This window comes from Chiloscyllium punctatum, chromosome 49 (genome assembly GCF_047496795.1).
Source record: "Chiloscyllium punctatum isolate Juve2018m chromosome 49, sChiPun1.3, whole genome shotgun sequence".
Lineage (NCBI taxonomy): Eukaryota > Metazoa > Chordata > Chondrichthyes > Orectolobiformes > Hemiscylliidae > Chiloscyllium > Chiloscyllium punctatum.
In genome coordinates this window covers 37,518,631-37,534,686 of record NC_092787.1, presented here as the reverse complement: position 1 = coordinate 37,534,686, position 16,056 = coordinate 37,518,631, and the positions used below count along the sequence as shown (strand labels likewise).

The following is a 16,056-nucleotide window of genomic DNA, read 5'->3' as shown; positions in this document are numbered from 1 at the left end:
ATGTTATGACACACTGTTGGGGCAAGTGGGACTTGAACGAACACCTTCAGGATAAAAGGTAGGACAGTATCAATGTGCTACAGACCCAACCTTGTAACTGGGAACTGGGAGATAAATCTGAAACAAAGTGTTTCTCTGACCTGATTAGAATTCATTGGTCCTTCTGAAGAGGGAATTGGTCATGTTGCAACCTGGGAAATACCACACTTGCCTTTGTGGAGCCTTGAAGTGAGGGGTGGGCATAGAGGTTTAAAGTTGCCATTACGTTGAGGGTGATTGGCATAGTTAAAAATCACACAACACCAGGTTAAATTGGAAGCACCAGGTCCAACAGGTTAAATTGGAAGCACAATAGCTTTCGGAGCGACGCTCCTTCATCAGGTGGTTATGGGATGATGAAAGTGATCTCTTTGTTTGGGAACACTCCTCAAGACCCTACCATTAAGTATATAAGTCCTGCCCTGATTTGCCTTACGAAAAGACCACATCTCATATTTATCTAAATTACACTCTGCCGCATCTTAACCCTGATCAAGGCTCCGGTGCACTCTGAGGTAGCCTTCTGAGGTGCACTACATCTCCAATTTTGGTGTCATCTGCAAACTTACTCACCATTCTTACTAAATTCACATCCAAATCATTCATATAAATGACAAAAAACAGTCCGTCTTGCACATGTCCTTCCAGCTGGTCACAGGTCTCCAGTCTGGGAAACAACCCTCGACTACCACTCTCTATTGCTTACCTTCAAGCCAATTTTGTATTCCTGGATTCCATGTGATCTAACCTTGCTAACCAGTCTACCAAGCAGATTCTTTTGATTGCCTTGCTGAAGTTCATATAGACAACTCCCACCACTCTACCTTCATCAGTGTTTTTTTGCCACTTCTTCAAAAACTCAATCAATTTACTACAAGTTAGTTAGATTTCCCACACACAAAGCTATATTAACTATCCCTAATTAGTCCTTGCCTTTCCAAATGCATGTTGATCCTGTCCCTCAGAATCCCTTCCAACAACTTACCCACCACTTCCCATGAATCAGTGAAAAAAATCATCTTCCTGTTTTAGCAGAATGAATTTTAAAAAAGAGTTCTCATTTTCCTATTTAAACTGGGATAGATGGTAAAGGATTTAAGAGTGATAAGTATAAGTCTACATGCTCATTTGTGGAAAGTTTAATGAATATCCTCTTTTTCATGATAACAAATAACACATATTGAAAATATTGTAAGCATGTACTTGATAGTGGGTTTAATGATCCCCATTATATTTTGATAAGTAAAATGGAAACATGCCATATTCATGGTATTTTATCAAATACAGTTCAATCTAAATTAAAGCAAAACTTAATGAACTGTTGAATCTGAATTAATGCAAATTATAATCAGGAACTATTCAAGTCTCAAATTTAATGTCCAGCTCTGTAAACGAAGTTAAAAATCACACAACACCAGATTATAGTCCAACAGGTTTAATTGGAAGCACTAGCTTTTGGAGCGACGCTCCTTCATCAGGTGATTGAAGGAGCGTCGCTCTGAACGCTAGTGTGCTTCCAATTAAACCTGTTGGACTATAACCTGGTGTTGTGTGATTTTTAACTTTGTACACCCCAGTCCAACACAGGCATCTCCAAATCTGTAAACGAAGTTATTGTACACTAATGACTCTGTGATAGTGGTTTTAGTTTTGAAAATAAAGACTTAATATTGTTTACTTCTACGGTTGGGCAATAGATGCTGGCCCAGCCAATGACGACCACATCCTTTGAGTGAGTAAAAGGAACCATAGGTTAGAAGTGCAGTCAATAATCTGCAAGTTCACCTTTATGTATTTCAGTCATTATATATTGTAAATAATAAATGTAAAAGGATGGTGTCAAGGAATGAAGTAGCCAACATAATTCAGAGTGTAAACTGTGTAAGGAAACATAAACATTATAGGCATAAATATCCTACATCAGAGTGGAGTAAACTGACATGCAACTTGTCAAAATTGGCTTAATATTAAAAGCAATTAGGAGAGTGTAGTAATGGACCTGGGACAAAGGACAATTTGTGTGATTTTCCTTTTGGGACCTGCTGTGATCCACATAACACAAATTGACTCAGAGTGCTGTTTTGAACTGCAGAGGGAAGCCAAGGTCATTCTCCTTAGAGCAGAGCACATTCAGGAAAGATTTAACTGAGATTTTCAACATTCCAAAGTTGTTATGTAGTAGATAGGGAGAGGTCTCAGTAACTTGAGGGTAAAAATGAAGATAGTTAGCCAAAGAATCTGGTGGGACTTGAGGATGTGTTTACTGCATCATGTTGTTGTGAACTGGAATGTGCTGTCTTAGAGGATGGTGGAAGCAGATTCACTAGTAACTGTCAAAAGTGAACTGGATAATGAATTGGTGAGGAGAAATTTGCAGATCTGTGGAGGAAGGGCAGGGCATTGTTCTTTCACAGAGCCAGCATAGTCAGGCCAACTGGCGTCCTACACAGTACAGTTATATGAACTAATTTGATAGCTTCCTCACCAGAGACCCAACTTTCTGTTGTTCTGCCTCTGTCTTTGGGAACTTCACCAGAGGACTTTGACTTTGTGCCCAACCTGCTTTTGAATGTTATATTTCTATTTACCTCTCTTTCTCCTTTCTACTTGCACACTCTGTTCACATATCCTGGAAATCCCTGTATAGTGTTGTTACTGCAGGTTCACAACTTAGAAGACAATATGTATTTAAAATCGAAATTGGGAGGATATGCAATGAGGAAAGTAACATTCCTGCTTGTGAACTGGTCCAGGAGTATTTTATAGAGCTAAATCTGGATAAACTATCTTATCCATTCATTCATCAATGCTCAATCCTGTTTAAACTTCTAATCATTCCTCATTCACTCTGTAAAGATGGGACCCTCATGAACAGTTTTATTCTCTTAATGCAGGTCTGCATTCCACTCCTGCTACAGGATAAAGTGAACCTGGTCGAGGCCTATATAGCTGACTATCCAGGACTACAGTGTGACTTGTTGCAGCTGCTGGATTCTTGGTGCCAATTGACAGTCAACATTGCAGATATCCAAAGGTATGATAAGTTTTCGGGCATCCCTGAGAGCTGCTAACTGCTCCTGCACTTGGCATGCTTGATAAGTCCAGTGGCTGGGGTGGTACTGCTAGCACTGGGTCATGCCAGCTTCACTGCTAGTCTGTGCTGTCAGGTAGGGGATGCAGGAGTTTACTGCCCTTGGCCTAGGAATGGAAGAATCAGCCAAGGTCTTACTCATTCGGAACCTCTGCTTCAGATTTCAGATGCACAAGTGTCAAGAGGTCAGGTTTGGAATGAACAGTGAAGTTGTGACTTTCCAGTAGTTTTTCCACACATTCTGGGTAGAACAAGGACTGAAAACACCCTTCCAAAGTGTGGAAGGTTCCAGTTTGCCAATCATTATGTAACTCTGTAAGGAACTATTGCCAATAAAGCAGTCAGCATCAGTTGACCACTTCTACTTCAATATGTCTCTCATTGTGACTCTGTAGTACTGACCTATGCCATTGCACAACATGTTCATCTCTGTAAAGTGACTTGATACATTTTCTGACGTTAATGCCTCAGCGAGACATGTTGGATGCAGTCTGGTCAGTTGTGCAGGAAAGTACAATTCATTCCAGATAAATAAAGCATTTTGAGAGATACAACAAGACATGGAACTAGATGATAACTGAGACTATAATGAGTACTGAGGAAAAACAGGAACTTTACAGAATATATCCAAAATCTTTAAGGGAAGCCAGACTGGTCAATAATGGAAGTAAAAAGACATCTTGAACGCTTTCCTTTATTCACCAAGACATAGAACATAAAAGCAAGGAATTCACATTACCGTATACCATACAAGTTAGAACACTGATAGAGTACTACACACAGGTCACCACTTTATAGCAAATGTGTGACTGTACTGGAGAGGGTGCAGGTAAGATTTAAGATGATGTTCACAGGATTAGAAAATGTTAGTTATGGGAAAAGATTGGTCAGTGTGATGAAAGGTGTTATAGCATTTTAATTTTGGCATTTAAATTACAAAATAGAGGGAGGTGGATGTGAGTCAGTTCTATGAAGATAAGTGTTTTGACAACAGTTTAGAAAGTCATTTGGAACAGTGATCTCTGTGCATCAATTCCAAGGAGCCTCTGCAGCCATGGCCAGGTGGTTAAGGTGTGGACTGGAATGCAATGAGGTTTCCCCACACAGGTTCGGTTCCTGCTGACTATGGATAGGACCTGAGAGTACATAAAGAGTGAATTTCTTCCCCTTTCAAATCTAACATTGAGCTTGCTTTGTGCAGTTCCTGTGCAGCCAATAGCTTTTATGCCTGCTTTGTCGATACATTGTACGACCTGTTTGTTCTGGTTTGCTATGTTCTGCCTGTAGTGCTACAAAAGAAAGCTTTTCACTGTATTTTGGTACGTGTGACAACAACAACAATAAATCCAGTCAGATCAGAAAGCCTGTGACTGCAGTCAGATGCATGGCAGGACCCTATGTATTGGTAATGGATAAGCTGTTTATACTCGGTAAAAACAATGACTGCAGATGCTGGAAACCAGATTCTGGATTAGTGGTGCTGGAAGAGCACAGCAGTTCAGGCAGCATCCAAGTAGCTTCGAAATCGACGTTTCGGGCAAAAGCCCTTCATCAGGAATAAAGGCAGTGAGCCTGAAGCGTGGAGAGATAACCAAGAGGAGGGTGGGGGTGGGGAGAAAGTAGCATAGAGTACAATGGGTGAGTGGGGGAGGGGATGAAGGTAATAGGTCAAGGAGGAGAGGGTGGAGTGGATAGGTGGAAAAGAAGATAGGCAGGTAGGACAAGTCCGGACAAGTTATGGGGACAGTTACTGAGCTGGAAGTTTGGAACTAGGGTGAGGTGGGGGAAGGGGAAATGAGGAAACTGTTGAAATCCACATTGATGCCCTGGGGTTGAAGTGTTCCGAGGTGGAAGATGAGGTGTTCTTCCTCCAGGCGTCTGGTGGTGAGGGAGCGGCGGTGAAGGAGGCCCAGGACCTCCATGTCCTCGGCAGAGTGGGAAGAGGAGTTGAAATGTTGGGCCACGGGGCGGTGTGGTTGATTGGTGCGGGTGTCCCGGAGATGTTCCCTAAAGCGCATCCAGAAGCTGTTTATACTGTTGAGTGTAAGATTAGGCCATTGGATTCGTTTTGATTTTAGAACAGAAGACTCATAGAATCTGTACAATGTTGAAGCAGGCCATTTGGCTCATCCAGTCTACAACACTGCTGTGACGAGCATCCAACACTCCCCAGTTTATCCCTGTAACCCTACATTTCCCATGGCTAATCCACCTAACCTGCACATTTTTGGACTGTGAGAGGAAACCAAAGCACCTAGAAGGAACCCACGGGACAAGGGAGAACATGTAAACTCCACAGAAACTGTTGTCCAAGGGTGGAGTTGAAGACGGGTCCCTGGCGGTATGAGGCAGCAGTGCTGTTCCATGATTCAAGATCTTTGAAGAATTGAGTTGAGTTGAGAATCCAGTTTCAGTTTTCTGTAAGCAGGAGAATAGAGTTATAATTCACAAAAATCAGTCACTTCAGCCAAAATATTTTAGTTTCTGAAACTTCTAAACCACGAAAGTTGGATATAAGTATTCGAGTTATTAGAACTATTAAAGTTTCATCCGTCAGATTTGTGAAAGGCTCATGCTAATGAACTCGGAAAAGATTGGATAATTGTCTTCTCAGAGGTAAAAACAATGACTGCAGGCGCTGGAAAGCAAATACTGGATTAGTGGTGCTGGAAGAGCACAGCAGTTCAGGCAGCATTCAACGAGCAGCGAAATCGACATTTCGGGCAAAAGCCTTCCTGATGAAGGGCTTTTGCCCGTAACGTCGATTTCGCTGCTCGTTGAATGCTGCCTGAACTGCTGTGCTCTTCCAGCACCACTAATCCAGTAATTGTCTTCTCAGTCTAAGGAAATGAAGGTGGGAGGAGTCAGTTATGTTAAAACGTAATGTCTTGAGATAGTGACATTTCTCTGGAACTAAATATCAGTAAAAGAATAGTGTTGGGAAATTTTGTTTTGCTGTGTGTGGTAGAGTCTTTCTGCCTGTAATAAAATGAAGGCAGTAGTAATGTGGTAATCCAGCACTCCAGAATAATGCTCTGGGGACATGGGTTTGAATTTTACCGTGGTAGTTGGTGAAATTTAAATTCAATAAAAAACAAATAAAAAATCTAGCTTTAATGGTTATCATGTAACCATTGTTGATTGTCATAAAAACTCATCTGGCTTGTTAATGTCCTTAATGGAAGGAGATCTGCTTTCCTTGCCTGGTCTGGCTTACATGTGACTTCAGACCTGTGGCAGTCTGGTTGGCTCTTAACTGCCCTCTGAAATGAAAGTGCAAGGGCAATGATGGCTTATCAATGAATCCTGATCTATGTTCCATGAACAAATACAAAAGATAGCTTTTTGCTTTTCTTTCTTTTGTAAAATAAACTTATATTCCGTAGTTAAAGAACATGTGCAGTTTTGTATGAATATGTTTGTGAGTAACCACCATGAGAAGGTAGTTAATTAAAGTAATTATAATTAACATAAATTCTTGTAATGAACTGTAAGAACTAAACATGGGATCTATCAAGCCAGGTCTGAGATGATGTGACATTTCCAGTATTATTGTCAGCTGTGATCATAATGGACGAGAACAGAGGAGGCTGAGGAATTACTAAATGGAGTTTTGTAAAGTTAAGAGAGGCCTACATGGAGGATGACCTACTTTTACACTAGCAGAGGGTACAAAAACCGTGGGACACAGATTTAAAATAATCGGCACGAGGACTAAAGGTGATTATGAAGAAGTATTTATTAGGGGATATTGGTGAGAACCTAGAATCACTGTCTGACAGAAAGAGAGGGAGAAATTCATGGCACATTTACAAATGATCTGGGTGAATCTCCTTGAAGAGCCTATGGTTCAGGACCAAGTGCAAGTCTATGGGATTAAACTGGGAAGCCCCTCCCTCTCCATCCTGTGAACCACACCCCCACCTCCCCGTGCTGTCTCCCCACCCCTTCCTGTGTTGCCCGTGTCTCTGCTGCCAGTGTATCCCTGTGCTCCCAATTATATGCCTCATGTAAGATCGGGAAAGAACCTGTTCTGTTTGGTTTGGTAATATTCTCAAAACCATACTCACCAACAGTGAACCTTTGGGAATATTTATTCAAAAAGCCGAGAAAGATACAATCATCTGAATCATTTTTAGGTGTGTTACTGCAGCTGGTGGTTTCACAGTTCAGTTTTTAACCACAGTGAGCTTGAGGAGCTGGCAGTCTGTGCCTCTAGGATTTCAAATTGAAATGCAGAGTGCATTCATGCAGAGGATCTGCTGGCTGTTGATCAGAAAGCAGCACAGCTTTTCCTGCAGCCTGTGTGTGACAGGCTAGAATAAAGACTCTCTTTGATCTATCTGATGACTGAGACAAAGGAGTTGAGTCAGTGCTACACAATTAACTGATTTGCACGGAGCTTATTTATACAGATTGGCACTGAATTTCAAAGGGAGATTGATTGGAAAATCTCAGCTCTGAGAAAAGGCACGGAGCGCGAGTGGTAGCAGCTGCTTTTAGATTTCGTGTAGGGGCGTACTGAGGGCTGCTGTTATGCTCCAAAAGGTGACTACATTTAAACAGAATTCAAGTCCCCACTTTTATGTGAAAACTTTATTTCAGTTAGCCACACTCCATAAAACTCTCACCCACTGATTACCACCTCTCCATTATCCAACCAATTCAATCCCAGTTAACTCTTCATTAAGATATCCATCACCTGTTCCCTCATTCCATTTGATCACATACATTCCTTCAGACCAGTTTACATGAGAACAGTTTCCTTTTTTTTCCCTTTTTAGATAAACCAATCTGTAATTTAAAAACAAACCAAACATGCACAACGACAGACTATTTTCCCATTTCTTTTTCCTTGCATTATGTTCCCAAGTGTTTTTCCAGTACATACCACAGCTCCTTAGAATTTGATTTCTTTTGTAAAATAATCAGCTGGCTGCTGCAATCCATCTGTTTCAATTTGGGGATCACCCCATTCTCCTCCATCTTTTTAAAAACGGAAGTATTGATCCTCATTTCTTTTTTATTCACACACCGCCTTCAGTGAATATTATCCAATAGTGTCTTATTATCAATGTAACACTCAATAGGCTGCTGTATCCCTTTTCTGAATTCCTTCACAAAGATTCCTTTATGCTGCTCCTTATTATGCTAATTAAACATGACAGTGTCTGCTTTTAACTAAATACAAATCTATTTTAATAAGTTAATTTTTAAGCCCGATGGAGATTTAACTCCATATATATATTTAACTTTCAGGGTGTTCTCGCTGTGCCTCATTTGGACGGTGAAGAAACACTTCCCTCCCAAGCTGGTCTCCTTGTAGAAATGCATCTTTATTAACAATGGATCTACAATCCCAAGCATTTGTTACTAGCTGAGCCAAAAAAAAATCAAAATTGTTTTTTTTTCTTGTTGGAGAATTTACCCTTATATCTTGATTCCAGAGCTTTTCTTCCAGAACCAGTCTTGCAAGTTCTCTGTAAGTTCCATCAGAGGACACCTATTTGGTGCATATCCACCAAAGTAATAGGGTAAGTTATCCCCTATCTGTAACCTTTTGTGCATGAACTAAATTCTCTCCAACTTTCTAACACTTATCACTTGGCATCTTTTTTCTTAACTTTCCTTCTAATTTGTGTATGACTACTAAGATTTCCCACTCATGGTCTTCTGCTTCTTGTGGTATTTCTGTATTTATCCCATTTTTCTTCTTAAACATGCTTTTTGTCTTACATTCTGTCTTTTCCTGGACTGCTACTGTTTGACTTCTAGGTAAAAACAATGACTGCAGATGCTGGAAACCAGATTCTGGATTAGTGGTGCTGGAAGAGCACAGCAGTTCAGGCAGCATCCAAGGATTAGCGAAATCGACGTTTCGGGCAAAAGCCCTTCATCAGGAGTAAAGGCAGTGAGCCTGAAGCGTGGAGAGATAAGCTAGAGGAGGGTGGGGGTGGGGAGAAAGTAGCATAGAGTACAATGGGTGAGTGGGGGAGGGGATGAGGGTGATAGGTCAGGGAGGAGTGGATAGGTGGAAAAGGAGATAGGCAGGTAGGACAAGTCTGGACAAGTCATGGGGACAATGCTGAGCTGGAAGTTTGGAACTAGGGTGAGGTGGGGGAAGGGGAAATGAGGAAACTGTTGAAATCCACATTGATGCCCTGGGGTTGAAGTGTTCCGAGGTGGAAGATGAGGCGTTCTTCCTCCAGACGTCTGGTGGTGAGGGAGCGGCGGTGAAGGAGGCCCAGGACCTCCATGTCCTCAGCAGAGTGGGAGGGAGAGTTGAAATGTTGGGCCACGGGGTGGTGTGGTTGATTGGTGCGGGTGTCCCGGAGATGTTCCCTAAAGCGCTCTGCTAGGAGGCACCCAGTCTCCCCAATATAGAGGAGACCGCATTGGGAGCAATGGATACAATAAATGATATTAGTGGATGTGCAAGTAAAACTTTGATGGATGTGGAAGGCTCCTTTGTTTGACTTCTGCCGCCTTTTATGATTTCTCTCAATGGGCCATGGCATCTTTCTAGGGGCACGTGTGGGCCTAGATACACTGTTTGAGCATTTTCTAGCTGTCCATCATTGTACTCCATGTTCCTGATCCATGGGCAATAGCCTACTGCCTCCTATCATTAAATTCATTCAGCTTTTATATTTCGCATCTTTACTTTAGTAGTTGCATATATCCATTGACTAGTGCCTTCTGTCGATATTTGACTGTGTGGCAGTTGTTCGTTTTGGGACTAAAGACTTCATATTGACCAACTGAACTGATCTGCGTATCATCAGACTAGCTGTCAATTGCAGCAGTGTGATCCTCATACCTGTGCAAAAACTGAGTATGAGGAGTACCTTGGTTCCTTAATATTTTAAAAAACTTCTTTATAAATATGTCCTATTAAAACCTACGGGGATCATGCACTGAGTACTGTTCAATTTAGAACATAGAACATAGAAAAGTACAGCACAGGACAGGCCCTTTGGCCCATGATGATGTGTCGAGGATTATTCCTAATCTAAAATAAAATAACCCAACCTACACACCCCTCAATTCACTGCTCTCCATGTGCATGTCCAGCAGTTGCTTAAATGTCCCTAATGACTCTGTTTCCACCACCACCACTGGCAATACATTCCATGCATTCACAACTCTCTGCACAAAGAACCTACCTCTGATGTCTCCTCTATTCCTTGCTCCTAATATCTTAAAACTATGACCCCTCGTGACAGTCAATCCTGTCCTGAGGAAAGGTCTCTGGCCATTGACTCTATCCATGCCTCTCGACAACCACCTGATGAAGGTGCAGTGCTCTGAAAGCTAGTGCTTCCAATTAAACCTGTTGGACTATAACCTGGTGCTGTGTGATTTTTAACTTTGTAAATCTCATTACTTCGTATACCTCGATCAAGTCACCTCTCTTTCTCCTCCACTCCAGAGAGAAAAGTTGGAGCTTAGCCAACCACTCTTCGTAAGACACACCCTCCAGTCCAGGCAACATCCTGGTAAACCTTCTTTGTACCCTCTCCAAAGTCTCCGTATCTTTCCTATAATAGGGTGACCAGAACTGGACACAGTATTCCAAGTGTGGTCTTGTAGAGCTGCAGCAAAACTTCGCTGCTTTTAAACTCGATCCCCCTGCTAATGAAGGCCAAAACACTATATGCTTTCTTAACAACCCTATCCACTTGGGTGGCAACTTTGAGGGATCTATGCACTTGCACATCAAAACCCCTCTGTTCCTTCACACTGCCAAGATTCCAGTCTTTAATCCTATATTCAGCATTCAAGTTCAACCTTCCAAAATGCATCACTTCACATTTATCCAGTTTGAACCCCATCTGCCATTTCTCAGCCCAGCTCTGCACCCTGTCTATGTCGCGCTGCAGTCTGCAATAGCCCTTGATACTATCAACAGCACTTCCCATCTTTGTCGTCGGCAAATTTACTAACCCACCCCATAACCTCCTCATCCAAGTCATTAAAAACTATAAAGAGCAGAGGTACAAGAACAGAGCCCTGCGGGACCCCACTCACCACTGACCTCCAGGCAGAATACTTTCCATCTACAACCACGGCGGCACAGTGGTTAGCACTGCTGCCTCACAGCGCCAGAGACCCGGGTTCAATTCCCGCCTCAGGCGACTGACTGTGTGGAGTTTGCACATTCTCCCCGTGTCTGCGTGGGTTTCCTCCGGGTGCTCCGGTTTCCTCCCACAGTCCAAAGATGTGCAGGGCAGGTGAATTGGCCATGCTAAATTGTCCATAGCATTAGGTAAGGGGTAGATGTAGATATAGATGTAGGGGTATGGGTGGGTTGCGCTTCGGCGGGGCGGTGTGGACTTGTTGGGCCGAAGGGCCTGTTTCCACACTGTAAGTAATCTAATCTAATCTAATCTAATCTAATCTAAACCACTCTTTGCCTTCTGTCAGCCAACCAATTCTGAATCCAGATAGCCAAATCTCCCTGTATCCCTCCTGACTTTTTGAATGAGCCTGCCATGGAGAACCTTATCAAATGCCTTGTTGAAATCGACCTTCGTCGACCTGTCTTGTCACCACCTCAAAGAACTCAATAAGATTTGTGAGGCATGACCTACCCCTCACAAAGCCATGCTGACTACCTTTAATCACTCTATGCTTCCCCAAATAGTCATTAATCCTATCCCTCAGAATTCTTTCCAAAACCTTGCTGACCACAGCCGTAAGACTGACTGGTTTGTAATTGCCAAGGATTTCCCTATTTCCCTTCTTGAAAAGAAGAACAACATTCGCCTCCCTCCAAACCTCCAGTACAACTCCCATGGAGAGTGAAGAAGCAAAGATCTTCGCCAGTGGCTTAGCAACCTCCTTTCTCCCTTCCCGGAACAACCTGGGACTTGTCAATCTTAACGTTTGCCAAAGTTTCCAGAACATCAACTTCATCCATCTTGATCTGTTCAAGCCTGTTTCCCAGCTCCTCAGAGTTCTGATTTACAACAAGGTCCCTTTCCTTCGTAAAACTGAAGCAAAAAACTCACTTAGGGCTTCCCCTATCTGCTCAAACTTCACGCACAAGTTCCCTACGCTATACCTGACTGGCCCTACCTCCTCCCTGATCATTCTCTTATTCCTCACATATGAGTAAAATGCCTTTGGGTTCTCCCTAATCCTTCCCGCCAAGCTTTTATCGTGCCCCCCTCCTGGCTCTCCTCAGTCCATTTCTGAGCTCCTTTCAGGTAAGCCTGTAATTTTCTAAAGTTGTGCTAGCTCCTTGCTTCCTCCACCTTAAGTAAGCTGCCTTCTTCCTTTTGACGAGAAGCTCCTCTGTTCTCGTTATCCAAGGCTCCTTAATCTTACCCCTTGTCTCAGAGGAACAAATCTGTGCATCATTCGCAACAACTGCTTCTTAAACAATTTCCTCATGTCTGTTGTGCCCTTTCTGGGGAACAATTGCTCCCAATTTGTACTTCCCAACTCCTGTCTGATAGCGTCATAATTTCCTCTTCCCCAATTAAATATCTCCCCTTGGTAACTATTCCTTTCCCTCTCCAAGGCTATGGTAAATGTGAGGCAGTTGTGATCACTGTCACCAAGGCGTTCTCCCACTGCAAGATCTGACACCTGTCCTGGCTCATTGCCGAGCACCAAATTCAAACTGGCCTTTCCCCTCGTCGGCCTGTCTACATACTGAGTAAGAAATCCCTCCTGAACACATCTGACAAAAACGGCTCCAACCAAACCATCTGCACTAAGGAGGTTCCAATTGATATTGGGAAAGTTAAAATCACCCATAACAACAACCCTGCTACATCTGTATTTTTCCAAAATCTGCTGGCCTGTGTGTTCTTCAATCTCCCCATTGCTATTAGGATGTCTGTAGAAAACACCTAATGCGGTGGCCGCTCCCTTGCTGTTCCTAACTTGCACCCATACTGACTCGGAAGACAAACCTTCCTCGACAACCTTCGTTTCTGGAGCTGTGATGCACTCTCTCATTAGCAATGCTACACCCTCTCTGCTTTTCCCACCCTCCCTGTTCTTTTTAAACGTTCTAAACCCCAGAACATCTAGCAACCATTCCTGCCCCTGTGAAAACCATGTCTCCATTATGGGCACAACATCATCGTCCCAAGTACAAATCCATGTTCTAAGTTCATCACTCTTATTTCTGACATTCCTTGCGTTAAAGCAGACACACTTTAACCGATCCCTTTGTTTCATTGCGTGAAAAACCTTTCCGATAGATTCACTACATTCTGTCACTGCCCCATCTACAACTACCTCCCTCTCAGATATGTGGCTCTGGTTCCCACCCCCTTGCCAAACTAGTTTAAGCAAACCAGTTTAACTAGATTTGACCAAAAGCCAAAGTGTTTTCAATGTATGCACAGTACCCCAATTTATATGACTTTCAGACCAAAGCATGGGCCAGTTTTCTGTACTAAGCAAGAATTATTATTTGTTATAAGTAATTAAACTATAGTCACAAGTCAACAGATTAAAAACCTTTGGCATATAACATTGCTAATTAAAAACTCTTAACCCCTTATAAAGTCTCCCTTACACACAGACAAACAAATAGGGAAAATAGACTATTTTCAGAGATAGAAAATAAATTGGAAGGTCAGTTCACTGTCTTTCCTGATCCTGATGTTGACACATTCATCTTTGACCAGCCAGTCCTTGGTGTTCAGTTGTCTTTCTCTGGGAACTTCCACTGGTTTGTAAGAAGTAGTGAGTGATTGATTCAGTTTGGAAAATATCTCTGATTTATCAATTCAAAAGTCATAGTTCACAGCAACTGCTTCAGGGAAAGTTTTCTTCAAGTTTAAGCTGATTTTTTTGATGCAGAGAATGGGCAGCTCAGAGGAGAACTACAGCGCATCCTTCTGCATCTTTCTCTGTGGCTCTAACTTGTTTCCAGCTCCAATGTGCTCAGTTAGGTGGCAATCAATCAGCTCCACTTGTCAATAACTCCTCAGCTCCTAATTGGTTGTACATTGCAGGAATTAGCAACCACAAAAAAGAATTCACAACAGATATTGAATTCTTTGCTATGAAATTATGCAGCCATCCGTGTAGGTCACTGATCTTAAAAACATTGTAATCCACGGTTCTTAAAGACACAGAAGTGAAAAGACACGGTTCTTGAAGAGTTTGCTTGAACAGTCTAGTTTCTGTAGTGTAAAATTATTAATTTTCTTTCTTGGACCTCTCCATTCTTTGAGACCCTCTTTCTTATGATAAACTGTATGTCCAGATGGATCCTGGTATCCAATGACATTAGCGTTACTTGTTAAGGTTAGTTGAATTCTTTCAGATTTTGACTTCAGTGAAAGTCTGCATGCAGTGCATGAAAAAGTAGAACTTCTCCATTTGGGAGCTGATCACATATTACTCTTGGAACTTTAGGATTCCTACAAAAAAAAACAAGCCTTGGCCCACTGTGTGCTTGAATTCTTAGCATGTGCAGCCCACACTAATGCAGATAATTTACTGTTTGACCAATGAACCATTTTGTCTATTTTTGCATGGTTCATTATAAATACCCCATTGCTAAAAAGGACTTTCTGTTGCTGTATTCGTGATTGCTTTGTTCATGTTTGCATACACATCTCTGTATTCATCATCGAACTCCCTCAATATTGAGTGAGAAATTTCGTCCTGTCCACTTTTCCAAAACTTTGCCTACAATTATTTTATCTTCGCTGACAAAATGGGGTTGCCAAATCTACAAAATGTAAAATTAACATGTCTTTTGCTTTATTGAATACCTTTAAACCCATGTCCTCTGCCTCATTGTAAATTCTTGCTCAGAGCAAACTTCCTTAATAATGTTCTTTGATCGTTCTTAAACATCTGCCATTTGTCACATCTCTTCAATGAACTTATTGTATTACTTAACCCTTATTGTCACTCTTCTATGGCCAGACCAATTTTGTATCCAACTTGCCAAGTAGCTATGGATCCCATACAGCTTAATCTTCTGGACTAGCCTACCATGAGAAACCTTGTCAAATACTTCAGTAAAGTCCAGGTAGACAACATTTGTTGCCCTAACCTCATCGATCACCTTTGTCACTTTCTCAAAAAGCTCTACAAAGTTAGTGAGACAAAACCTCCCTGCATAAAACCATGCTGACTATCTAGAATAAGTTAAAATCTTCGAGGGGAAAGTGAGGGCTGCAGATGCTGGAGATCAGAGCTGAAAATGTGTTGCTGGAAAAGCGCTTCTTCAGGAAGGGCTCATGCCTGAAACGTCGATTCTCCTGCTCCTTGGATGCTGCCTGACCTGCTGCATTTTTCCAGCAATACATTTTCAGCTCTTATCCAGAATAAGTCCATTCTTCTCCAAATGGAAGTAAATGGCGAAAAAGGATACAAAGATTTATGTCAAGGCCTCAGCAATCTCCTCCCTTGCCTACTTCAGTATCCTGGGATAGATTCTATTAGGCCCTGATGACTTATCTATTTTCACGACAATCAACATCACATTAATATCTACTTGCCCCAGAATTTCAGCATATCCTTTTCTACTTTTACCAATATCCATGTCCTGCTTTTTGGTGAATAACGACGTGACGTACTCATTAAGGACCTCACACTCATTCTGTCTGCGAGCATTAATTCCCTCCTTTGTCCTTGAGTGCACCTAACCCATTTATCGTTGATAAATGTGGAGTCGAAAAAAGGTCACGTGGTATCAGAAGAGCAAGATATTCAATGTTTCAGGTAGGACCCTTCATCAGGACTGTTGTACTTTTTCCAGCTCCACATTTTATCGACTCTGATTTTCCAACATCTGCAGTCCTCACTATTTCCAGTGAGCCTGTTTACTCTCTCGCTCCTCATGTGCTTATAAAATGCCTTGACATTTTCCTTACTGCTTTCATGGCCCCTTTAAGTCCAACTAATTTCTTTTAAAAATTCTTTTATGCTTCCTCTGTACT

At 42.1% G+C, this 16,056-nt stretch overlaps 1 protein-coding gene across 15 annotated transcripts in view; it reads left to right on the top strand.

Moving 5' to 3' along the window:
* Positions 1 to 16,056, top strand: part of exd3 (exonuclease 3'-5' domain containing 3) — a 395,662-nt gene that overhangs the window by 98,334 nt on the left and 281,272 nt on the right. For 13 of the 15 annotated variants that reach the window (XM_072566231.1, XM_072566229.1, XM_072566225.1 and 10 more), the window contains 2 exons: positions 2,934 to 3,073; positions 8,578 to 8,664. In XM_072566231.1, coding sequence (XP_072422332.1) covers positions 2,934 to 3,073; positions 8,578 to 8,664 — 227 coding nt within the window. The remainder of the gene's footprint in view (positions 1 to 2,933; positions 3,074 to 8,577; positions 8,665 to 16,056) is intronic. The other 2 variants (XM_072566228.1, XM_072566227.1) reach the window with 1 other exon arrangement.